We start from the raw sequence: 26,051 nt of genomic DNA, 5'->3' as shown, positions 1-26,051 counted from the left end.
ACTTGGAGCAATTACGCTTCCAGTGTCCCTTCTCCTTGCAGTAATAGCACTCAGCATCAGGCTTAGGGCCAGTCTTAGGTTTCACAGGAGGCGTGGCAGCTTTCTTGCCACTCTTCTTGTTCTTGCCTTTAGACTTACCTTGTTTCTTGAAACTGGTGGTCTTGTTGACCATCAACACTTGGTGCTCTTTCTTGATCTCAATCTCAGCAGATTTGAGCATGGAGAAGAGTTCAGGTAACTCTTTGTTCATGTTCTGCATATTGTAGTTCATCACAAAGTTCTTGTAACTAGGTGGCAGTGATTGAAGGACACGATTAATCCCCGACTCGTTAGGAATCACTATTTCCAAGTCACCGAGTTTCTTCGCATGCCCGGTCATGGCGAGCATGTGCTCACTAACGGAGCTGCCTTCTTCCATCATGCAGTCGAAGAAGTGTTTCGATGCTTCATAGCATTCCACGGCCGCATGAGTCTCAAAGATAGTTCTCAACTCATTGACTAACTCATGTGGATCGTGGTGCTCAAAACGTTTTTGAAGATCGGCTTCCAGACTGCATAAAATGGCACACTGAACTTGAGAGTACCGAGTTTTCCGAGTTGCGTAAACATTCTTTACTTCATCGGTTTCAGTTTCTGCAGGAGGGTCACCTAGCGGTGCATCAAGCACATATTGCAGATTTCCGCCATTGAGGAAGATCCTCACATGACGGAACCAGTCGGTGAAGTTGCTACCGTTGCTCTTAAGCTTTTCTTTCTCTAGGAACCGGTTAAAATTGATTGAGGACGCCATATCTACAACATATTTGCAATAGTTTAGACTAATGTTTATGACAAATTGAGTTCAAATTTTAATTCAACATAATTAAAAACTAGGTGAACTCCCACTCAAAACAATATCCCTCGCATTGTCTTAGTGATCACACGAACCAAATCCACCACACCAAGTCCGATCATCACGAGACAAGATGTAACTTCAATGGCGTACACTCAAAGTGTTCATCATATCAATCATATGATTCATGCTCTACCTTTCGGTATCACGTGTTCCGAGACCATGTCTGTACATGCTAAGCTCGTCAAGGCCACCTTAGTATCCGCATGTGCAAAACTGTCTTGCACCCGTTGTATGCACTTGTTGAATCTATCACACCCGATCATCACGAGATGCTTCGAAACGACAAGTCTTGGCAACGGTGCTACTAAGGATGAACACTTTATTATCTTGATATTTTAGTGAGAGGGATCATCTTATAATGCTACCGTCGTGATCTAAGCAAAATAAGATGCATAAAAGGATTAACATCACATGCAGCTCATATGTGATATGATATGGCCCTTTTGTCTTTGCGCCTTTGATCTTCATCTCCAAAGCACGGACATGATCTCCATCATCAACGGGCATGATCTCCATCATCGTCGGCGAAGCACCAAGGTCAATGGCGCCGTCTTCATGATTGTCCTCCATGTAGCAACTATTACAACTACTTTGAAATACTACTCAACATGAAATTTAAAGACAACCATAAGGCTCCTGCCGGTTGCCACAATACAATAATGATCATCTCATACATAGTCATCATCACATTATGGCCATATCACATCACCAAACCCCGCAAAAACAAGTTAGACGTTCTCTAATTTGGTTTGCATATTTTACGTGGTTTAGGGTTTTCGAGTAAGATCCAATCTACCTACGAACATGAACCACAACGGTGATACTAGTGTTGTCAATAGAAGAGTAAATTGAATCTTCACTATAGTAGGAGAGACAGACACCCGCAAAGCCGCTTATGCAATACAAGTTGCATGTCGAGCGTGGAGCAAATCTCATGAATGCGGTCATGTAAAGTTAGCCCGAGCCGCTTCATCCCACTATGCCACAAAGATGCAAAGTACTCAAACTAAAGATAACAAAAGCATCAACGCCCACAAAACCATTGTGTTCTACTCGTGCAACCATCTATGCATAGACACGGCTCTGATACCACTGTAGGATAACGTAGCATAGAAAACAAAAACTTTCCTACCGCGAACACGAAATCCAAGCCAAGATGCAATCTAGAAGACGGTAGCAACGAGGGGATTGTCGAGTCTCACCCTTGAAGAGATTCCAAAGCCTACAAGATGAGGCTCTTGTTGCTGCGGTAGACGTTCACTTGCCGCTTGCAAAAGCGTGTAGAAGATCTTGATCACGGCGCCACGAACGGGCAGCACCTCCGTACTCTGGTCACACGTTCGGTTGTTGATGAAGACGACGTCCACCTCCCCGTTCCAGCGGGCAGCGGAAGTAGTAGCTCCTCTTGAATCCGACAAGCACGACGGCGTGGTGTCGGTGGCGGTGGAGAATCCCAGCGGAGCTTCGCTAAGCGTGCGGGGAAGAAGGAGGAGTGGGGCGGCTAGGGTTTGGGGAGAGGGGGCGCCGGCCATCTAGGGGTGCGGCCACCTTGTGGTCTTTGGGTGGCCGGCCCCCTCCCCTTGGCCCCTCATTATATAGGTGGAAGCCCCAAGTGTTGGACTACAAGTCTCCGAATAAGACCCGAACCCAAAACCTTCCATGTGATAGGGAAACCTACCCAAGGTGGGAATCCCACTTGGGGTGGGATTCCCCCTTCCATGTGGGGGGTGGCCGGCCCCCATAGGGGAGTCCACTTGGGACTCCTCCCCCTTAGGGTTGGCCGGCCATGGGAGGTGGAGTCCCTCCGGGACTCCGCCTTCCTTAGTGGTTTCTTCCGGACTTTTCTAGAACCTTCTAGAACCTTCTATAGAACCTTCCGGATCATTTTAAATCACATAAAATGACTTCCTATATATGAATCTTATTCTCCGGACCATTCCGGAACTCCTCGTGATGTCCAGGATCTCATCCGGGACTTCGAACAAATATTCGAACTCCATTCCATATTCAAGTTCTACCATTTCAACATCCAACTTTAAGTGTGTCACCCTACGGTTCGCGAACTATGCGGACATGGTTGAGTACTCACTCCGACCAATAACCAATAGCGGGATATGGAGATCCATAATGGCTCCCACATATTCAACGATGACTTAGTGATCGAATGAACCATTCACATACGATACCAATTCCCTTTGTCACGCGATATTTTACTTGTCCGAGGTTTGATCATCGGTATCACTCTATACCTTGTTCAATCTCGTCTCCTGACAAGTACTCTTTACTCGTACCGTGGTATGTGGTCTCTTATGAACTTATTCATATGCTTGCAAGACATTAGACGACATTCCACCGAGAGGGCCCGTAGTATATCTATCCGTCATCGGGATGGACAAATCCCATCGTTGATCCATATGCCTCAACTCATACTTTCCGGATACTTAATCCCACCTTTATAACCACCCATTTACGCAAGTGGCGTTTGATGTAATCAAAGTACCTTTCCGGCATAAGTGATTTACATGATCTCATGGTCATAAGGACTAGGTAACTATGTATTGAAAGCTTATAGCAAATAACTTAATGACGTGATCTTATGCTACGCTTAATTGGGTGTGTCCATTACATCATTCATATAATGATATAACCTTGTCATTAATAACATCCAATGTTCATGATTATAAAACTAATCATCTATTAATCAACAAGCTAGTTAAGAGGCTTACTAGGGACTCATTTGTTTGTTTACATAACACACATGTATCAATGTTTCGGTTAATACAATTATAGCATGGTATATAAACATTTATCATAAACATAAAGATATATAATAACCACTTTTATTATTGCCTCTTGTGCATATCTCCAACAAATTGTATACCCCTGGAACCATTTATGATTTACTATCATATTTTCAGAACTTTGGAGCCATTTTTATTGTATTACTTTTGGCTCTGCATCATTGATGCATACGTGGAAATTATCTCAATGGTTATCAAAAGATTGTTAAAGGAGGAAACCTAAATTAATTCACCAAACAACCTATTATACCCCCGTTGGCCAAATTGGGTCTTAAACCCCATGGTATAATTATATTCTTTGAGCTCCACGCATCTGTAGCGCAACCGTTGTAGGAACTCCCATGATCATAGCTAACTGATACATGATGTAGGGCATGTTTTGTTGAAAGCCAAAGGTAGCGCTGTAAAAAGGTTTTCACAGCGGTTTGATTCGGTGCTCCAACGTTGGCTAGCCTAGCCCGACCAATGCGCGCGTAGTTTATTTTTCCGCAGATGCACGAGCGAAGTGAGGGTTGCGCCAAAAAGTTGGTCGTGCCTAGAATTCGGTATGGCTGGCTAGTCTTAAACCAACGAACCCATATTACACTCACAATTTTTTTTGATCATGATTAAATTTATTCCAACGAAGCGAAATGGACTAACTTGTGAAGTTAGTTGATGTTGATGTAGCGTGATGTGATACGCTAAATTTAAAATGAACATTAATAAAATAAACGAACATGGGTGATTAAGCAAGAATAATAATCATAATCCGCCGCAAAGCCAATCACCATAGAAAGTTTGGGTAGGGGCAACAAACAAAGGAAAAAGGTGAAACAAAATGGGAGTGGCACCTTTGAGTTGAGGGCTGATCCGTTTTGCAACTACCAAGGCTACAAGTGGAACAAGTACAACAAGGAATCAAAGACGCTAGCTGAGGCGCGCCCACACCTTTACTCACAAGCATCCTGCGACGCGCACCCAAACCCAAACGCGCAGTCAAATCCCGCTCCCTCCGCAGGATCCGGTCAATGCAGCGAGAAAAGCACCACCAGTGCCACCAGTATCCAGAAAGAAAGAAAGAAAGAATCACCACCAACAAGGCAACAACACAACTCGCCTCTGCTCTGCTAGCTTCTCGCCGTCACCATATATACGCCCGCCTCCCTCTCCCCACGGCCTTCTCCTCTGCACACCGCCGCGCGCGAGCTCAAACTCCCAGCTAGCTAACTCCAGCCCAAGAAAAGAGGATACGATTCCCGTGCGCGCGCTGTAGGTGGCATCGATCAGGCATCTGCAGCCATGGGGAGGTCGCCGTGCTGCGAGAAGGCGCACACCAACAAGGGCGCCTGGACCAAGGAGGAGGACCAGCGCCTCATCGGCTACATCAAGGCGCACGGCGAGGGGTGCTGGCGCTCGCTGCCCAAGGCGGCGGGCCTCCTGCGCTGCGGCAAGAGCTGCCGCCTCCGCTGGATGAACTACCTCCGCCCCGACCTCAAGCGCGGCAACTTCACCGACGACGACGACGAGCTCATCATCAAGCTCCACGCCCTCCTCGGCAACAAGTAAGCCTCCTGCCGATTGATCGTTCAATTCAATGCGCGTCGGCTTCTCCGCCGCCTCTTCCGTTCGTTCTCGATCTCCCTGGTTTCTTGGCTGAGCGCGCGGTCTCCGTCGTGCAGGTGGTCGTTGATAGCGGGCCAGCTGCCGGGCCGGACGGACAACGAGATCAAGAACTACTGGAACACGCACATCAAGCGCAAGCTCCTCAACCGCGGCATGGACCCGCACACGCACCGCCCCATCAGCGCCGCCGCCGCCGCCAGCGGGCTCACCACGGCCAGCAACGCCGCCTCCAGCTTCCCCTCCTCTCCGTCGGCTCCCGCGTCCAGGCTCGCCAACGCGCTCTACACCGCCCCGACCACCACCGTCAGCTTCGCGAGGCCGTCGCCGTCGGACGACGGGCACAGCAGCAGCGGCGGGAGCAGCGACGGGCCGCGCTGCCCCGACCTCAACCTCGACCTCGACCTCGACCTGTCCATGAGCCTGCCCTGCTCGCCGCCGCCCAAGACAACAACACCTGCCCCGGCGTCCCCGCTCCACACGCCGCAGCACCACCACCAGCAGAAGCAGAGCATCTGCCTGTGCTACCACCTCGGCGTCCGCAACGGGGCGGCCTGCACCTGCAAGGCGGCGTCGCCGGCGGGCCACCGCGTCTTCCGGTTTCTCAGGCCCATGGAGGAGGGCCAGTACATATAGCGCACTAGGCACCAAAAAACAAAAAAAGAAACTCTGTAAAAAGCTAAAGATGGGAGAGATTCTAGTTGGGATAGCTGATGTGGATTATTTCCCCATGTTTCGCTTTATCCAAATATCATTCATTTCTTCTTGCCATTCACGAGCACAACTAATTACGTAGAATTCTATCAAAAAAAAAAACTAATTACGTAGAATCTACTTCTAGTGCAGTAACAAGATTTGATAAACTAGTGTAGAAACTACACAGAACAATTAGGCGCGCACACACACAAAACAGTAGGAGGTATTATTGGTTTGCGCATCCGGTTCGGGTGTCTCCCTGCCGTTTGGAGTTTCAGACCTCTCACAACAAAAAAGAAGCAAATCAAAATCAAACAAATCAGAATATAACCAATTTATCGTTTTTGATGACTCGTTGACAGCCTCCTCAACCCAAGCTTCCATCTCCTGCTCCAAATCTGAATATACTGTGAGAATAGAGAATGTGGAGTGTTTTTCGTGGGGACGAAACCTATACGTGAAAATGGACCTCCTAAATAAGTCTTTCCTGAAACTTTATCACAAAGTAGACTAAATGTGATTTTTTTGTGAAAATATGCGTTTGTTATTTTCCACAATTTGCACGACGTCCTAGGTTGGGACCCCATGCTAGATATCGTGGCGTCCAAGCTAGAGCGTCGTGCTGTATGGCGTGATAGATAGCTCTAGCAGAAATGGCGCGTTATTTACAATGGCGTCCTATGGCAGGTTCTAGCTAACACGACACCAACCGAGTCATCATGGAAACAAACAAATTTCATATTTTTAGAGATCCAATACATTTTATGCTGAAGTTTCATAATAGAGCCATCTTTTTATCGAGTTTCACAACTTATACGACGGTGCTTCAATATTTTTTTTGCAAATTCCTCCTTCTAGATTGTCAGGTATATTTTTTTATTAAAAAAGTCTATAATGCAAGACTTCGATGATAATTTTAATTAAAATATGTCACAATAAATAAAATGGAACATACATAGATGGATGGGTTAACAAATAAAAAATTATTGAGAAGTATCATTATGTATTTCTCGATATACAGATCATCCTTATCCCAACCTTACTTACATCCATAGTCATGCAAGCCGTAGTATATTGTACACTTCTCGTAGATACACCCTATGTTCACAGTTAATTCATGTTCTGCGTTCGGTCAAAGTTAATTTTTTTGAACTTTTACAAAATATTATATAGAATTTATTTATGAGAATCATTATAAAGATATTTTCATCTTATTTTATTTTGTATTATGGATGTTCATATTTTCCGCATATTCTTGATCAGACTTTACGAAGTTTATTTTGATTAAACCCATAATGTGAAAAATAAATAAAAATAGAGGGAGTACAAAATCACATAGATCATTAATTATTTAAGAATGCCTACACATGGAAGAAATAAATGTAAATTTTGAAGTAATGGAAGAATACTACGTCAGCCCCTTGGTTGATGCACGCAAGAGTAGGCAAACGGTTGGACATTTCGTTTTCTTGGTGAAAGTGATATGAGGCTGCAAATGTTGTGGTGTTATTCTGGTAAGTTAGCCTACCAACCTTGGTGGGTTCAAACTTTGCCAAACGACAAGTGGATATGACACTTATGAAAGTCCAAAATAAACAATGAAATTAATTTGGGGCTTAATCACATAGAAATGCACAAATTCAAGACTTTGACAATAATTTACAATAACTTTTTTTTTTGCCAAGAATTAACATTTTATTTCTAAAAGTAAGAAGTATTATCATCCAATGATTTGGCTAAGCTAACTAATGTGAGATGTTGTATACTTAAAGTAGATATATAAAATCGTTCAGACAATTAGTAATTTATGAGTTGTTAGGCTTGGAAAACTAAAATAGAAAATTTAAGAAAATGAAGGAATATTCTCCGGTCTCCTCCAAATGTTGATGAGCGCAGGGACCAATATATAGTTGGACATTTCATTTACTAGAGTAAGTGACATATGTTGTGGTGTTATGCGACACGTCGGGCGTCTTAATCTCCCTGCTTGACCAACCAGTTGTACCATGTTCTTACTAATGAATTAGCTAGGTTGCTTGTTGCACTCAAACTACGCCAGACCACTAATTATTTTGCTCTTGATTGCTAGTAGTACCACGTTTGCACCATTGCACAAAGTTAATCACCTTTTGTGAAGGATTGACACCATGAGTAGCCAAAGACTATGTATGGTCCTTAAAAAAGTTGAGTTGACTAAGCTCACACGTGGCCACTCTAAAGAGGAATTGTAATTGCATAGAAAATAGAAAATCAACTTTTTATGGGGGTTAGGCATGGAAAAGAAAATGTAAAATTTTAAGAAAATGAATGAGCATTGTCTGAGTTCCTCGTGTTGCTGCACGGTGACCACAGGAAACAAATATAGTTGGTCATTTCACGAAAGTGACACCTTGTTATGGTGGTAAGTTAGCCTACCTAGGTGGGTACAAAACTTGTCAAGGATAAGTGGATATATGCCATTTCAGATAGTAAAATAATATTCATGAAATTAACTTATAGCTTAATCATGATATAAAATGCTCAAATTAAAGAAAAATAAGAGATTACAGCCCATGGACTATGGTAAGTTGTACACGTAGTCCTTCCTCCATACTTAAAATATGATCACCTTTTTTTCTATATACTGGTATATCTACATTTTAGTTATAGATTTATCCGTGCTTCGATAAAGTTGCGACACTTATTTTAGAATGGAGGGGGTAATATCTTTGAGCGTATGATTTCGAAGACAATGTCCATTTTGGTTTTACACTTGGAGAAAATAATTATTGGAACCTTCTTTCACTTCCCACTTGTAAACTTGTCACTTTTTGTCAAACGACACGAATGGAGTTTCTTGCAGGTAAGTTGGACGTGGACATGCATGGTTAGTTTCTTAAGACTACTCCAGATAATCTGGGTTTACATTGCGGGCGCTTTTGACATCTCTGCATGCATATGCCGGTAGTTGTGCTTAGAATTTGGAGTAGTATCAACATCAACTGAGCTCACAAAGATTACAATACTATTATGGAAATTTCGTGTGATATGGTACTACCGTGGCACCTGAAGCAACGATGATTGGTGAAGACGTCCCCATATTTGTACAGTTTTGTAGTTGGTGTGTGAGGTCAACGTTTGCTCCATCTGCCATCATGTTTTAAACGGGAACATTCGAAGGAGGACGCCACTCCGATTGATTATGCTCTAAAAACATGGTCAGAGCTTAAATCATGGCTCGTTGCTTCCCGGCGACACGTCGGACGTTTAATCTGGCGCGCTTGACCAACCAACCACGTGTACCATGTTCTTACTACTCTGCAAACTGCACCAGATAACCAATTATTTGTGTAGCTACCGCTAGCAAAAGGCTCACCTTTGCGAATGCATGTTATGGAGCGCCGAGCTCTCCTGTGCTGACACGTTTTGCATGTGTAGCTGTTTTAGTGGACACATTTTAGCAGCCTATCACGCATGCCTACTCACAAATGCTACATAGATGTACTTCCAGGTATCCTAAAATACAACTATAACGAATATCGAAGTACAAAGTACAAGCTATAGTGAAACAAAAGTATACCGAAGTACGCCAAAATATAGAAACCCGAAATACACTAAAGTTCAATTATATATGCTGAAACCCAAAGTAGAATGTGTACTACGAACATGAAGTGCAACTAAAACGAAGGGCCTCCCATGTCGAATAATTTGAAAAAGATAGTTTTTAAGATATTTTGTTTTGAAAATCCAATCTAAAATGAAGGTCCTCACGTGTATAATAATTATGGACTTACGGGTATTTTATTAATTACGAAAGGAGCTTACGGTTTGACGTGGGTGAAATCTGTTGGTGCAAATTGTTTTGCATGATTTAGGGGGGTTGAATTCCTTATGTTGATCTCTATCACTAATTACTCGCTCGTCCTCCTTACGCCAAGCGATGAGGGGAGACTACTTCGCTGAAGTTTTCTAGCACCACAATGAGCCATGTGGAGGCATCACAAAATGGCGAAGCCTTCGTCGAGATCGGTAACTTTTTAATGGGTTTTCGCAGAAGAGCACGATGCTTTTGAATCTTGATTGCTAGCACCACGTTTGCACAAAGTTGAACACGTTTGTCTGTGAAGGATTCATGGTCTCTAATTAAATCGAGTTGACTTAGCTTACACGTGGGCATTCTAGAAAAAAATTATAATTGCATTTTTAATGAGTTTTCGCAGAAGAGCACGATGCTCTTGAATCTTGATTGCTAGCACCACGTTTGCACAAAGTTAAGTGAAGGATTGGCATGCACACCATGATTAGCCATGGACTATTCATGGTCTTTAATTAAATCGAGTTGACTTAGCTTACACATGGGCATTCTAGAAAGAAATTATAATTCCACATATATTATTAGAGCAAATACAAAAAATTCTAATCGGCAGGTGACGAGGCGGTTCCTCGGCAATGCCCACCATGAGGGGCTTGGGTTTTAGAGAAAGGCGACGACGGAAGTTCCGGGAGCGAGGCGGTACACGACATACCCAGGTTCACGTCCCCGCGGTGGAGGATCGCTACGTCCTGCTAGCAATCCAGTATGTAATAATATGAGTACAGGGGGCCGCCATAGGCGGAGTTGTTGTATCTAGTCTAGTTCTAGTTCGCAGGTTGCGATGTCTAGGCGTGTCGTCTCTATGATCTATGTTTCTGATTGTGTCCCTAAGGGGTGCCCCTGCCTGACTTTATATATCAGCCAAACTAGGGTTTACAAGAGTCCTAGTAGGATCCGTGTTGGAGTCTTCTTTCCTTGTAGTCCAAGTTGAGACGCGTGCAGGTCCAGCTCGTCGAGTCCTTGTGCTGGTCCAGCTTCAAAGTTTGCACCGGGTATGTCAATGTCGAGTACCCGTAGGGTTATGCCCACGTCAGTAGCCCCTGAGTGTCTGGCCGAAGTGAAGCTTCGGGCAGGGACTAAAGTTGTCTTCGCCGAATGTCTTGATCATCTGTTGAATCTTGTGCTTGATGTAGAGTCGAAGTTGCTTTCTGTCGGGTGCGCGAAGCGCTCCCGATGAGAGTAGCCCCCGAGTCTATGGGCGGGTGCTTGCAGCCACGCATAGACTCAAGTTGTACTACTCGAAGATCTTGATTGTTGATGTCGATGTCTTCAAGTTTATTCTTCTTTGTTGGCGAGGTTGCCATCTTTTTCTCGGGTGCGCGATCAGCGCTCCCGATGGGAGTAGCCCCCGAGCCTGTAAATAAATATGAAATAGTTATGTGCAGGGTGTAAAAATACCGTACATGTCTGATGGCGTGTAACTCACACGTTCGTTGGGAACCCCAAGAGGAAGGTATGATGCGCACAGCAGCAAGTTTTCCCTCAGAAAGAAACCAAGGTTTATCGAACCAGGAGGAGCCAAGAAGCACGTTGAAGGTTGATGGCGGCGTGATGTAGTGCGGCGCAACACCAGGGATTCCGGCGCCAACGTGGAACCCGCACAACACAACCAAAGTACTTTGCCCCAACGAAACAGTGAGGTTGTCAATCTCACCGGCTTGCTCGTAACAAAGGATTAACCGTATTGTGTGGAAGATGATTGTTTGCAGAAAACAGAGAAACAAGTATTGCAAGAGATTGTATTTCGAGTAAAGAGAATTGGACCGGGGTCCACAGCTCACTAGAGGTGTCTCTCCCATAAGACAAACAGCATGTTGGGTGAACAAATTACAGCTTGGGCAATTGACAAATAAAGAGAGCATGACCATGCACATACATATCATGATGAGTATAGTGAGATTTAATTGGGCATTACGACAAAGTACATAGACCGCCATCCAACCGCATCTATGCCTAAAAAGTCCACCTTCAGGGTTATCATCCGAACCCCTCCAAGTATTAAGTTGCAAAGCAACAGACAATTGCATTAAGTATGGTGCGTAATGTAATCAACAACTACATCGTTAGACATAGCATCAATGTTTTATCCCTAGTGGCAACAAGCACAACACAACCTTAGAACTTTCGTCACCGTCCCGGTGTCAATGCGGGCATGAACCCACTATCGAGCATAAGTACTCCCTCTTGGAGTTACAAGCATCTACTTGGCCAGAGCATCTACTAGTAACGGAAAGCATGCAAGATCATAAACAACACGTAGATATAACTTTGATAATCAACATAACAAGTATTCTCTATTCATCGGATCCCAACAAACGCAACATATAGAATTACGGATAGATGATCTTGATCATGATAGGCAGCTCACAAGATCCGACAATGATAGCACAATGGGGAGAAGACAACCATCTAGCTACCGCTATGGACCCATAGTCCAGGGGTAGACTACTCACACATCACACCGGAGGCGACCATGGCGGTGTAGAGTCCTCCGGGAGATGATTCCCCTCTCCGGCAGGGTGCCGGAGGCGATCTCCTGGATCCCCCGAGATGGGATCGGCGTTGGCGGCGTCTCTGGAAGGTTTTCCGTATCGTGGCTCTCGGTACCGGGGGGTTCGTCACGGAGGCTTTAAGTAGGCGGAAGGGTGGGTCAAGAGGCGGCGCGAGGGGCCCGGACCATAGGGCCGCGCGGCCAGGGCGGGGCCGCGCCGCCCTATGCTCCGGCTGCCTCGTGGCCCCTCTTCGTTTCGTCTTCGGACTTCCGGAAGCTTCGTGGAAAAATAGGCCCCCGGGCGTTGATTTCGTCCAATTCCGAGAATATTTCCTTACTAGGATTTCGAAACCAAAAACAGCAGAAAACAAGAATCGGCACTTCGGCATCTTGTTAATAGGTTAGTTCCGTGAAAATGCACGAATATGACATAAAGTGTGCATAAAACATGTAGATAACATCAATAATGTGGCATGGAACATAAGAAATTATCGATACGTCGGAGACGTATCAGCATCCCCAAGCTTAGTTCTCGCTCGTCCCGAGCAGGTAAAACGATAACACAGATAATTTCGGAGTGACATGCCATCATAATCTTGATCATACTATTTGTAAAGCATATGTAGTGAATGCAGCGATCAAAACAATGTATATGACATAAGTAAACAAGTGAATCATAAAGCAAAGACTTTTCATGAATAGCACTTCAAGACAAGCATCAATAAGTCTTGCATAAGAGTTAACTCATAAAGCAATAATTCAAAGTAAAGGTATTGAAGCAACACAAAAGAAGATTAAGTTTCAGCGGTTGCTTTCAACTTGTAACATGTATATCTCATGGATATTGTCAACATAGAGTAATATAATAAGTGCAATAAGCAAGTATGTAGGAATCAATGCACAGTTCACACAAGTGTTTGCTTCTTGAGGTGGAGAGAAATAGGTGAACTGACTCAACATTGAAAGTAAAAGAATGGTCCTCCATAGAGGAAAAGCATCGATTGCTATATTTGTGCTAGAGCTTTGATTTTGAAAACATGAAACAATTTTGTCAACGGTAGTAATAAAGCATATGCATCATGTAAATATATCTTATAAGTTGCAAGCCTCATGCATAGTATACCAATAGTGCCCGCACCTTGTCCTAATTAGCTTGAACTACCTGGGTTATCACCGCAATACATATGCTTTCACCAAGTATCACAAAGGGGTACCTCTATGCCGCCTGTACAAAGGTCTAAGGAGAAAGCTCGCATTTGGATTTCTCGCTTTTGATTATTCTCAACTTAGACATCCATACCGGGACAACATAGACAACAGATAATGGACTCCTCTTTTAATGCTTAAGCATTCAACAACAATTAATTCTTTTCTCATTAGAGATTTGAGGATGTTTGTCCAAAACTGAAACTTCCACCATGGATCATGGCTTTAGTTAGCGGCCCAATGTTCTTCTCTAACAATATGCATGCTCAAACCATTCAACTCAGTGTAGATCGCCCTTACTTCCGACAAAACGAACATGCATAGCAACTCACATGAAATTCAACAATGAAAAGTTGATGGCGTCCCCGATAAACATGGTTATCGCACAACAAGCAACTTAATAAGAGATAAAGTGCATAATTACATATTCAATACCACAATAGTTTTTAAGCTATTTGTCCCATGAGCTATATATTGCAAAGGTGAATGATGGAATTTTAAAGGTAGCACTCAAGCAATTTACTTTGGAATGGCGGAAAATACCATGTAGTAGGTAGGTATGGTGGACACAAATGGCATAGTGGTTGGCTCAAGTGTTTTGGATGCATGAGAAGTATTCCCTCTCGATACAAGGTTTAGGCTAGCAAGGCTTATATGAAACAAACACAAGGATGAACCGGTGCAGCAAAACTCACATAAAAGACATATTGAAAACATTATAAGACTCTACACCGTCTTCCTTGTTGTTCAAACTCAATACTAGAAATTATCTAGACCTTAGAGAAACCAAATATGCAAACCAAATTATAGCATGCTCTATGTATTTCTTCATTAATGGGTGCAAAGCATATGATGCAAGAGCTTAATCATGAGCACAACAATTGCCAAGTATCACATTACCCAAGACATTAATAGCAATTACTACATGTATCATTTTCCAATTCCAACCATATAACAATTTAACGAAGGAGAAACTTCGCCATGAATACTATGAGTAGAAACCAAGGACATACTTGTCCATATGCTACAGCGGAGCGTGTCTCTCTCCCATAAAGTGAATGCTAGGATCCATTTTATTCAAACAAAACAAAAACAAAAACAAACCGACGCTCCAAGAAAAAGCACATAAGATGTGATGGAATAAAAATATAGTTTCAGGGGAGGAACTCGATAATGTTGTCGATGAAGAAGGGGATGCCTTGGGCATCCCCAAGCTTAGACGCTTGAGTCTTCTTAATATATGCAGGGGTGAACCACCGGGGCATCCCCAAGCTTAGAGCTTTCACTCTCCTTGATCATGTTGCATCATACTCCTCTCTTGATCCTTGAAAACTTCCTCCACACCAAACTCGAAACAACTCATTAGAGGGTTAGTGCACAATAAAAATTAACATATTCAGAGGTGACACAATCATTCTTAACACTTCTGGACATTGCATAATGCTACTGGACATTAGTGGATCAAAGAAATTCATCCAACATAGCAAAAGAGGCAATGCGAAATAAAAGGCAGAATCTGTCAAAACAGAACAGTTCGTATTGACGAATTTTAAAATGGCACCAGACTTGCTCAAATGAAAATGCCCAAATTGAATGAAAGTTGCATACATATCTGAGGATCATGCACGTAAATTGGCTTAATTTTCTGATATCAAGGCGGAAACCACTCCGTTGGTAGCATTGGAACGTGATGCCTTACGAAAGGCTAATGATAGTCTTGCTAAGCTTCGTCGCGAGGAGGAAGCCAAATGGGCTCAGCGTGCAAAAGTGAAACATGTGCAAGAAGGAGGAAATAATACGAGATATTTTCACCTTATTGCAAACGGTAAGCATAGGAAAAAGAAAATATTTCAATTAGAGCAAGACGAAGGGACAATCGTAGGCGAGGAAAATCTGAAAGTGTTTATCACTGAGTACTATAAAAAGTTATTTGGGGAGCCGGCTAAAAATAGCGTTGTGATGAGAGAAGATATGGTTGAGGATGTCCCCCAACTCTCTCGTAATGAAAATGATATTCTCACAGCCGTGTTCACTGAGGAAGAAGTTTTCGAGGCTATTTCTCAAATGGAATATAATAAAGCTCCTGGACCAGACGGGTTTCCAGCTGAGTTTTATAAACAGTTTTGGGAAACAATTAAACATGACCTTATGAATCTTTTCATGCTATTACATCAAGGTGATCTCCATTTATATAAGCTTAACTTTGGGGTTATTACCTTACTTCCGAAGAAGGAAGATGCTGTCCAAATCCAGCGATGCATGTGCCTATATGCCTACTTAATGTGAGTTTTAAGATATTCACTAAGGTAGGTACTAATAGAATAACTGGGATCGCCCACAAAGTTATAAAGCCTTCGCAAACTGCTTTCATGCCTGGGCGACATATACTTGAAGGAGTTGTCGTCTTGCATGAGACCATTCATGAACTTCATAGGAAGAAAATGGATGGGGTCCTTTTCAAAATAGATTTTGAGAAGGCTTATGATAAAGTAAAATGGCCTTTTCTCCAACAAACTATGCGCATGAAAGGATTTTCACCTGAATGGTGTGATTTAGTTGCAAGTTTTGTTCAAGGAGGGTCAGTGGGAGTAAAGGTCAATGACGACATTGGCCATTATTTTCAAACTAGGAAGGGCCTGAGGCAAGGAGATCCTCTATCACCTATCCTTTTTAATATCGTGGCTGATATGTTGGCTATCCTTATTGCGAGGGCAAAAGAGGATGGTCAAGTAGGTGGTCTTGTCCCACATTTAGTTGAGGGGGGAGTTTCCATTCTACAATATGCGAGATGATACTATTCTTTTCATGGAGCATGACCTTCACAAGGCCGTCAACATGAAATTAATTCTTTGCATATTTGAACAATTATCTGGCCTTAAAATCAATTTTCATAAGAGTGAAATTTTCTGTTTTGGAGAGGCTAAGAATCAAGAGGATGAGTATAAACAAATCTTTGGTTGTGAAGCTGGTTCTCTACCCTTTAGATACCTGGGTATCCCAATTCATTATAGAAGGCTTCTTAATAAGGAATGGAATCCAGTGGAAAACCGTTTTGAGCGAAAGTTGGGCTGCTGGCAAAGCAAGTTACTCTCATACGGAGACCGACTCGTGCTGATTAATTCCGTCCTGACTAGTCTCCCGATGTTTATGCTATCTTTTCTCGAAATACCAAAAGGGGTTAGGAAAAGATTAGATTTTTATAGGTCAAGATTTTTCTGGCAAAATGATGAGCATAAGCGTAAATATCGGTTAACTAAATGGAATATTATTTGTCGACCTAAAGATCAAGGGGGTCTCGGTGTGGAGGTATTAGATATCAAAAATAGATGCTTACTCAGCAAGTGGTTGTTTAAACTCTTAAACGAGGAAGGGCTATGGCAAGAGTTGCTGCATAACAAATACCTCCGGACTCAAACGCTCTCACAAGTGACAGCTAAACCCACCGATTCCCCTTTTGGAAAGGGCTTATGGGAGTTAAAGACGAGTTTTTCTCCCGAGGTTCTTTTACGGTTGGAAATGGTCAAAGTACGCGTTTCTGGGAAGACACATGGTTAGGTGACCGACCCTTAGCTGAACAATTCCCTTCGTTATATAATATCGTACGCCGGAGACACGTCTTGGTATCAGATGTTTTAATAGGTAATCCGCTGAATATCGAATTCAGAAGGAATTTATCTAATGATAGAATGGATGTTTGGCTACTTCTTTTACAACGCCTAATTAGGATCAACTTGTCGGCGGATCCGGATATTTTTGTTTGGAAATTAACAACTTCCGGTATCTTTTCGGTCAAATCTATGTATGCGGATATAATGAACGGTCATACGGTTTTCTTGCGCAAATATATTTGGAAAATAAAGGTACCACCGAAGATTAAGATTTTCATGTGGTTTCTATATAAAAAGGTGATTCTTACGAAAGACAACCTTGCTAAACGGAACTGGAATGGATGTAAAAAAATGTGCCTTTTGTGATGCTAATGAATCAATAGATCATTTATTTTTCGATTGTCCCTTCGCTAAGCTTATTTGGAGAACCATTCAATTTACTTTTAATATCCCTCCGCCGGCCAATGTTACGAATATGTTTGGAAATTGGCTAAATGGAGTCGACAAAAGGTCCAAAGAACAAATCCGGACGGGTATTTGTGCTTTGATGTGGGCTATATGGAATTGCCGTAATGACATTGTTTTTAACAAGAGTACGAACTCTCATTTTTTACAGGTTATCCGTATGATTACACATTGGATCCACGAATGGTCTTACCTTTCGCCGGAGGCACAACGTACACATATGGATTCCGGATGCATCCGTCCGGAGATGGTAGCTCGGGATATCTACAACCCGGGTGGCTGGCGACTTACTAGAAGATTACAAGATGCTTAAGAGACTCATTCTTTTTATTTTCCTTTGGTTAATCTTTGTGTACACTTTATGTGATCCATGAGTTGTATGAATTCTAAATTTTAAAACTTTTAATAAAAGGCTGTGTGCATCTATTGATGCAGAGGCCGGGGCGATGCTCCCATTTCGAAAAAAAAAGGGAGGTGGACCCAGATTCGTGACAGCAAAGAAATCTGGAACTGTGCAGTAATCCAAATCTAGTACTTACTTTTCTATCAACGGCTTAACTTGGCACAACAAAACACAAAACTAAGATAAGGAGAGGTTGCTACAGTAGTAAACAACTTCCAAGACACAAAATAAAAACAAAGTACTGTAGGTAAAAACATGGGTTGTCTCCCATAAGCGCTTTTCTTAACGCCTTTCGCCTAGGCGCAGAAAGTGTGTATCAAGTATTATCAAGAGACGAAGCATCAACATCATAATTTGTTCTCATAATAGAATCAAAAGGTAACTTCATTCTATTTCTAGGGAAGTGTTCCATACCTTTCTTGAGAGGAAATTGATATTTTATATTACCTTCCTTCATATCAATAATAGCACCAACAGTTCGAAGAAAAGGTCTTCCCAATATAATGGGACAAGATGCATTGCATTCAATATCCAAGACAACAAAATCAACGGGAACAAGGTTATTGTTAACGGTAATGTGAATATTATCAACCTTACCCAAAGGTTTCTTTGTAGAATGATCAGCAAGATTAACATCCAAATAACAATTTTTCAGCGGTGGCAAGTCAAGCATATTATAAATTTTCTTAGGCATAACGGAAATACTTGCACCAAGATCACATAAAGCATTACAATCAAAATCTTTAACCTTCATCTTAATGATGGGCTCCCAACCATCCTCTAGCTTTTTAGGAATAGAGGCTTCGCGCTCTAGTTTCTCTTCTCTAGCTTTAATGAGAGCATTTATAATATGATGTGTAAAGGCCAAATTTATAGCACTAGCATTAGGACTTTTAGCAAGTTTTTGCAAGAACTTTATAACTTCAGAGATGTGGCAATCATCAAAATTCAAACCATTATAATCTAAAGCAATGGGATCATCATCCCCAATGTTGGAAAAAATTTCAGCAGCTTTATCACGAAGCGGTTTCAGCAGTTTTAGCGATTTCAGGCAGTTTTTCGCGCTTTGCATTAGAAGTGGAAACATTGCTAACACCAATTCTTTTATTAGTATTAGTAGGAGGTGCAGTAACATGTGTAGCATTAGCATTACAAGTGGTGGTAATAGTCCAAACTTTAGCTACATTCTTCTCTTTAGCTAGTTTTTCATTTTCTTCTCTATCCCACCTAGCACGCAGTTCAGCCATTAATCTTATATTCTCATTAATTCTAACTTGGATGGCATTTGCTGTAGTAACAATTTTATTATGATGATTTTCATTAGGCATAACTTTCGATTTCAAAAGATCAACATCAGCAGACAAGACTATCAACTTTAGAAGCAAGTATATCAATTTTCCCAAGCTTTTCTTCAACAGATTTGTTAAAAGCAGTTTGTGTACTAATAAATTCTTTAAGCATGGCTTCAAGTCCAGGGGGTGTGTTCCTATTATTGTTGTAAGAATTCCCATAAGAATTACCATAGCCGTTGCCATTATTATAAGGATATGGCCTATAGTTGTTACTAGAATTTTTCCGGTAAGCATTGTTGTTGAAATTATTATTTTTAATGAAGTTTACATCAACATGTTCTTCTTGTGCAACCAATGAAGCTAATGGAACATTATTAGGATCAATATTAGTCCTATCATTCACAAGCATAGACATAATAGCATCAATCTTATCACTCAAGGAAGAGGTTTCTTCGACAGAATTTACCTTCTTACCTTGTGGAGCTCTTTCCGTGTGCCATTCAGAGTAGTTGATCATCATATTATCAAGAAGCTTTGTTGCTTCACCAAGAGTGATGGACATAAAGGTACCTCCAGCAGCTGAATCCAATAAATTCCACGAAGAAAAATTTAGTCCTGCATAGAAGGTTTGGATGATCATCCAAGTAGTCAGTCCATGGGTTGGGCAATTTTTAACCAAAGATTTCATTCTTTCCCAAGCTTGAGCAACATGTTCAGTATCTAATTGTTTAAAATTCATTATGCTACTCCTCAAAGATATAATTTTAGCAGGGGGATAATATCTACCAATAAAAGCATCCTTGCATTTAGTCCATGAATCAATACTATTCTTAGGCGAGAGATAGCAACCAATCTTTAGCTCTTCCTCTTAATGAGAAAGGGAACAATTTTAGTTTAATAATATCACCATCTACATCTTTATATTTTTGCATTTCACATAGTTCAACAAAATTATTGAGATGGGCAGCAGCATCATCGAACTAACACCGAGAAAATTGCTCTCGCATAACAAGATTCCAGTAAAGCAGGTTTAATTTCAAAGAATTCTGCTGTAGTAGCAGGTGGAGCAATAGGTGTGCATAAGAAATCATTATTATTTGTGGTTGTGAAGTCACACAACTTAGTATTTTCAGCGTTGGCCATTTTAGCAACAGTAAATAAAACAAACTAGATAAAGTAAATGCAAGTAACTAATTTTTTTGTGTTTTTGATATAGCAAACAAGATAGCAAATAAAGTAAAACTAGCAACTAATTTTTTTGTATTTTGATTTAGTGCAGCAAACAAAGTAGTAAATAAAACTAAGCAAGACAAAAACAAAGTAAAGAGATTGAGAAGTGGAGACTCCCCTTGCAGCGTGTCTTGATCTCCCCGGCAACGGCGTCGAAAAATATGCTTGATGGCGTGTAACTCACACGTTCGTTGGGAACCCCAAGAGGAAGGTATGATGCGCACAGCAGCAAGTTTTCCCTCGTGAAAGAAACCAAGGTTTATCGAACCAGGAGGAGCCAAGAAGCACGTTGAAGGTTGATGGCGGCGTGATGTAGTGCGGCGCAACACCGGGGATTCCGGCGCCAACGTGGAACCTGCACAACACAACCAAAGTACTTTGCCCCAACGAAACAGTGAGGTTGTCAATCTCACCGACTTGCTGTAACAAAGGATTAACCGTATTGTGTGGAAGATGATTGTTTGCAGAAAACAGTAAAACAAGTATTGCAGTAGATTGTATTTCAGTAAAGAGAATTGGACCGGGGTCCACAGTTCACTAGAGGTGTCTCTCCCATAAGACAAACAACATGTTGGGTGAACAAATTACAGTTGGGAAATTGACAAATAAAGAGAGCATGACCATGCACATACATATCATGATGAGTATAGTGAGATTTAATTGGGCATTACGACAAAGTACATAGACCGCCATCCAACTGCATCTATGCCTAAAAAGTCCACCTTCGGGTTATCATCCGAACCCCTCCAGTATTAAGTTGCAAAGCAACGAGACAATTGCATTAAGTATGGTGCGTAATGTAATCAACAACTACATCCTTAGACATAGCATCAATGTTTTATCCCTAGTGGCAACAGCACAACACAACCTTAGAACTTTCGTCATCTGTCCCGGTGTCAATGCAGGCATGAACCCACTATCGAGCATAAGTACTCCCTCTTGGAGTTACAAGCATCTACTTGGCCGTAGCATCTACTAGTAACGGAAAGCATGCAAGATCATAAACAACACGTAGATATAACTTTGATAATCAACATAACAAGTATTCTCTATTCATCGGATCCCAACAAACGCAACATATAGAATTACAGATAGATGATCTTGATCATGATAGGCAGCTCACAAGTTCCGACAATGATAGCACAATGGGGAGAAGACAACCATCTAGCTACTGCTATGGACCCATAGTCCAGGGGTAGACTACTCACACATCACACCGGAGGCGACCATGGCGGTGTAGAGTCCTCCGGGAGATGATTCCCCTCTCCGGCAGGGTGCCGGAGGCGATCTCCTGGATCCCCCGAGATGGGATCGGCGTTGGCGGCGTCTCTGGAAGGTTTTCCGTATCGTGGCTCTCGGTACCGGGGGTTTCGTCACGGAGGCTTTAAGTAGGCGGAAGGGTAGGTCAAGAAGCGGCGCGAGGGGCCCGGACCATAGGGCCGCGCGGCCGAGGGTAGGGGCCGCGCCGCCCTATGCTCGGCTGCCTCGTGGCCCCTCTTCGTTTCGTCTTCGGACTTCCGGAAGCTTCGTGGAAAAATAGGCCCCCGGGCGTTGATTTCGTCCAATTCCGAGAATATTTCCTTACTAGGATTTTTGAAACCAAAAACAGCGAGAAAACAGAAGCGGCACTTCGGCATCTTGTTAATAGGTTAGTTCCAGAAAATGCACGAATATGACATAAAGTGTGCATAAAACATGTAGATAACATCAATAATGTGGCATGGAACATAAGAAATTATCGATACGTCGGAGACGTATCAATGTCCTCGAGTTCCAAGAATATGATGTCGATGACTATGATGATGTCATTGATAGAGGGGTTGATGATTTGGATGATGGCCCAGAGGAGCCGATAATTTGGATGATGGCCCAGAGGAGCCGATGATTAGGATGATGGCCCAGAGGAGCCGATGATTCGGATGATGGCCCATAGGAGCCGATGATTCGGATGATGGCCCATAGGAGCTGATGATTCGGATGATACCCAGGAGGAGCCGATGATTCGGATGATACCCAGGAGGAGCCGATGATTCGGATGATAGCCCAGAGGAGCCGATGATTGGGATGACGACCCAGAGGAGCCGATGATTTTATCGAGTGCGCGTCCAGCGCTCCCGATGGAAGTAGCCCCCGAGTCTGGGAACTGATGCTTGCAACCGTGAGTAGACTCAAGTCGAGCAACTCGATGTTTATAGTTTTCTTCAGGTGCCGTTGACACATTGTTTGTATATTTCAAGGGGCAATCCTTAATGCACCTTGAGCATCGTTGATGCCATTGTTTGTAAGTTTTTCGGTAGGTACATATATATGCACTTTTACCGTGCCGTTGGCAAATTTTGAAGGAGCAAATCTTAATTGCCCGTTTAAGCGTATGTGTATTTGTTGGTCAGCAAATTGTTTGAGTGATCAGCTCGTGTTGCAGGTCTTGCTAAATCCGTTGTATGTGCAACTTTGCTTTCAACCGATGCATGTCTTGACTCCGTTGCTCTTTGATACCTTTGTAATTTAAAGTATTGAGCGTGGGTCGTTTTCGTACGTGTTTCATGATCCTTGCTATCTGCGGCACTCTTTGAGGCATCTATAGCAAAGGAAAAGAGCGAGGTCCCCGTTGTTTCATAATCCTTTGCTATTTGCGGCATTCTTTGAGGCATCTATAGCAAAGGAAAAGAGCAAGGTCTTCGTTGCTTCATGATCCTTTGCTATTTGCGGCACTCTTTGAGGCATCTATAGCAAAGGAAAAGAGCAAGGTCTTCGTTGCTTCATGATCCTTGCTATTTGCGGCACTCTTTGAGGCATCTATAGCAAAGGAAAAGAGCAAGGTCTCTGTTGCTTCATGATCCTTTGCTATTTGCGGCACTCTTTGAGGCATCTATAGCAAAGGAAAAGAGCAAGGTTCCCGTTGATTTTGCATCATAGCACTCGTAGTTTCAGAGGCTTTTTTAGAGTGCAATCTCTGGGCGTATTTCCCATCGCACTGATGTTCGTTGAAATATACGAACAAGTTTCCTGACGATGTAGTTCGGGTGTCCCGAATTACTGCAATTCTTCAAAACTTGAGTCTTCATATCTTCTTGGGTTCCATTGAACCGGCGCTCCCGATGGGAGTAATAGTCTTCATATCTTCCTGAATTCCAACGAACCAGCGCTCCCGATGAGAGTAACCGCAATAGTTCGAAGATATTCCAGGAGCTCCCGAGTAATCGCAGCGAATCAGCGCTGCGGCGGGCGCAGCCGACGTAATTACGCCATCCAAGATTGTCCATACGGCGGGCGTAGCCGAAGTAATCGCGCCATCCAAGATAGTCCATGCGACGGGCGCAACCGAAGTAATTGCGCCATCCAAGATAGTCGGTGCGGCGGGCGCAACTGAAGTAATTGCGCCATCCAAGATAGTTGGTGCGGTGGGCGCAGCTGAAGTAATTGCGCCATCCAAAATAGTCCATGCGGCGCCCTGGCCGATGTGGCCGATGAAGAGGACGCAATTGACGTAGCCGATCCGTGACGGGTGAGCATCCGAATATATCGGGTCCGCGGCAGGCGAGCCCCCGAGTAAGAAGAGTGTGCGATGGCGGGTCCACGACAGGCGAACTCCTCTGTACGATGGGTGCGCGGCGGACGCGGTCGGTCGGGTGGAGTAGCTGAAGCTTTCGTTTCAATCTGCAGGAACATTGCGGCGCAAAAACATGAAGTGTTGCTTGAAGTTGTCGGCTCCACGGCGGCGAGTTCGTGCAGCCCTTTGTCCGACCATGTGAATCCATAATAGTTTGGTTGATTAGTCCTGGCGTCGAGATGCATAAGAATTTCAGCCAATTAATTTCTTTCTTGAGTCTTCGCCACGATCGTGCCTCCAGGCTTCTTGACGCATCTTCTTAGAGCTGATATCAATCGAACTAGAGATGTCCCGAGGCAGGCTCCTGCTGCGCGGCGACCTTGGGACCCTTCTGTGCTTTGTCGTTTCCTTTGTTATTTTTGGTCGGCTGGTCCTAGCATCAAAGTCCTAGTCTTCAATTTGGTCATCACGTGGGTGGAAATCCATTTAATTTCGATATACAGCGTTCGTGTTGCAGGTCATAATTCCAAAATCTTGATCAGTGCTCCGTTCCTTTTGTTTTGATTGCCTGATCTTTCCTTGCTATAGATTTTGTACAGAACTTTCAGTTAGCACTTGATTTACTTTGGAATTTGGACTGCGGCAGACGCTGCTTGTTCAGCTGGCTTATCTCTGCTGTTGCACGTGGAGTTGATGGCAATTCTTGGTCCGTGAGTCTGCTGTAGGGCGCATCCAAGCGACTTCTTGTTTGCGATCAGATCTTGTCCCCCGACTCCTAGGATTAATACCATATTACAGCTTTCATGAAGACTCCCGCAACCTGAATCCATCGATCTTCTTTTGATGTGAAACTTTTTGCGGCGTAGAAGGCGTAAACCATGGCGGAGACGAAAAACATCCACACATGTCGACCAAGACAGAGTATAGGTCAGCCGTGGCGGAGTCGTTGATAGCGAAACCAAACGCGCTGTCGTCGATGAGTAGCAAGATGCAATCTATTGTTTGAAGATGATGAGGCCTCCGCACGATTCCAGCAGAGCCGCGACGAAGCTGATGATGCCGATGCAGACGAATCAGCCAAAGATGATCTTGATGATATGAAGAAGGATCCCGCCCGGATGATAAAAATCCAGTCGTCACGATTCCCACAGACGGCGCCAATTGACGAGGCGGTTCCTCGGCAATGCCCACCATGAGGGTCTTGGGTTTTAGAGAAAGACGACGACGGAAGTTCCGGGAGCGAGGCGGTACACGACGTACCCAGGTTCACGTCCCGCGGTGGAGGATCGCTACGTCCCGCTAGCAATCCAAGTATGTAATAATATGAGTACGAGGGGCCGCCATAGGCGGAGTTGTTGTATCTAGTCTAGTTCTAGTTCGCGAGGTTGCGATGTCTGAGCGTGTCGTCTCTATGATCTATGTTTCGATTGTGTCCCTAAGGGGTGCTCTGCTCGGCTTTATATATCATTCAAACTAGGGTTTACAAGAGTCCTAGTAGGATCCGTGTTGGAGTCTTCTTTCCTTGTAGTCCAAGTTGAGACGCGTGCAGGTCCAGCTCGTCGAGTTCTTGTGCTGGTCCAGCTTCAAAGTTTGCACCGGGTATGTCAATGTCGAGTACCCGTAGGGTTATGCCCACGTCAGCAGGCTAAAAAGATTAAAATAATATATTGTTGCTTAGTTGAAGAAGAGAGATTGTGAAAGAAGAAGAGTGGACTCTAAGGTTGGTCATAGTGCATAGTATCATATTGTAGTATCATGCATATGGTACTTGTCTATGATACTATCACTACAGTGGGTGGTATTATAGAGTAGTATCATAATCTTCTGAATGTATTGTTCTGTAGAATCCCAATACAAAATGTGTGTACAAGATCTATTTACCATTAACTTTTCTCGTAACGTGCGTTATGATACAATGTCCACCTATGTTACTCTAATCTTATATCTCCTCATTAATTA

The 26,051-nt window shown here is 43.1% G+C and overlaps 1 protein-coding gene across 1 annotated transcript; it reads left to right on the top strand.

Annotated features, from left to right (window-relative positions):
- The first annotated feature begins 4,905 nt into the window (after positions 1-4,905).
- Positions 4,906-6,059, top strand: LOC124665889 (myb-related protein 308-like). The gene is made up of 2 exons (XM_047203245.1): positions 4,906-5,240; positions 5,358-6,059. Exons 1-2 carry the CDS (start codon positions 4,978-4,980, stop codon positions 5,932-5,934), a joined length of 840 nt encoding a protein of 279 aa, XP_047059201.1. The 5' UTR covers positions 4,906-4,977; the 3' UTR covers positions 5,935-6,059.
- Positions 6,060-26,051: the final 19,992 nt, after the last annotated feature.

Source organism: Lolium rigidum, chromosome 6 (genome assembly GCF_022539505.1).
Source record: "Lolium rigidum isolate FL_2022 chromosome 6, APGP_CSIRO_Lrig_0.1, whole genome shotgun sequence".
In the NCBI taxonomy this organism is placed as follows: domain Eukaryota; kingdom Viridiplantae; phylum Streptophyta; class Magnoliopsida; order Poales; family Poaceae; genus Lolium; species Lolium rigidum.
Note: the sequence above shows the minus strand (reverse complement) of the source record. Positions and strands in the feature narration are given on the sequence as shown.

Excerpts from the sequence above, each read along its gene's own strand:
- LOC124665889 (XM_047203245.1), top strand. The coding sequence starts at position 4,978 with ATGGGGAGGTCGCCGTGCTGCGAGAAGGCGCACACCAACAAGGGCGCC. Across the intron at positions 5,241-5,357 it reads CACGCCCTCCTCGGCAACAA|GTGGTCGTTGATAGCGGGCC; the intron begins GTAAGCCTCCTG and ends TCCGTCGTGCAG.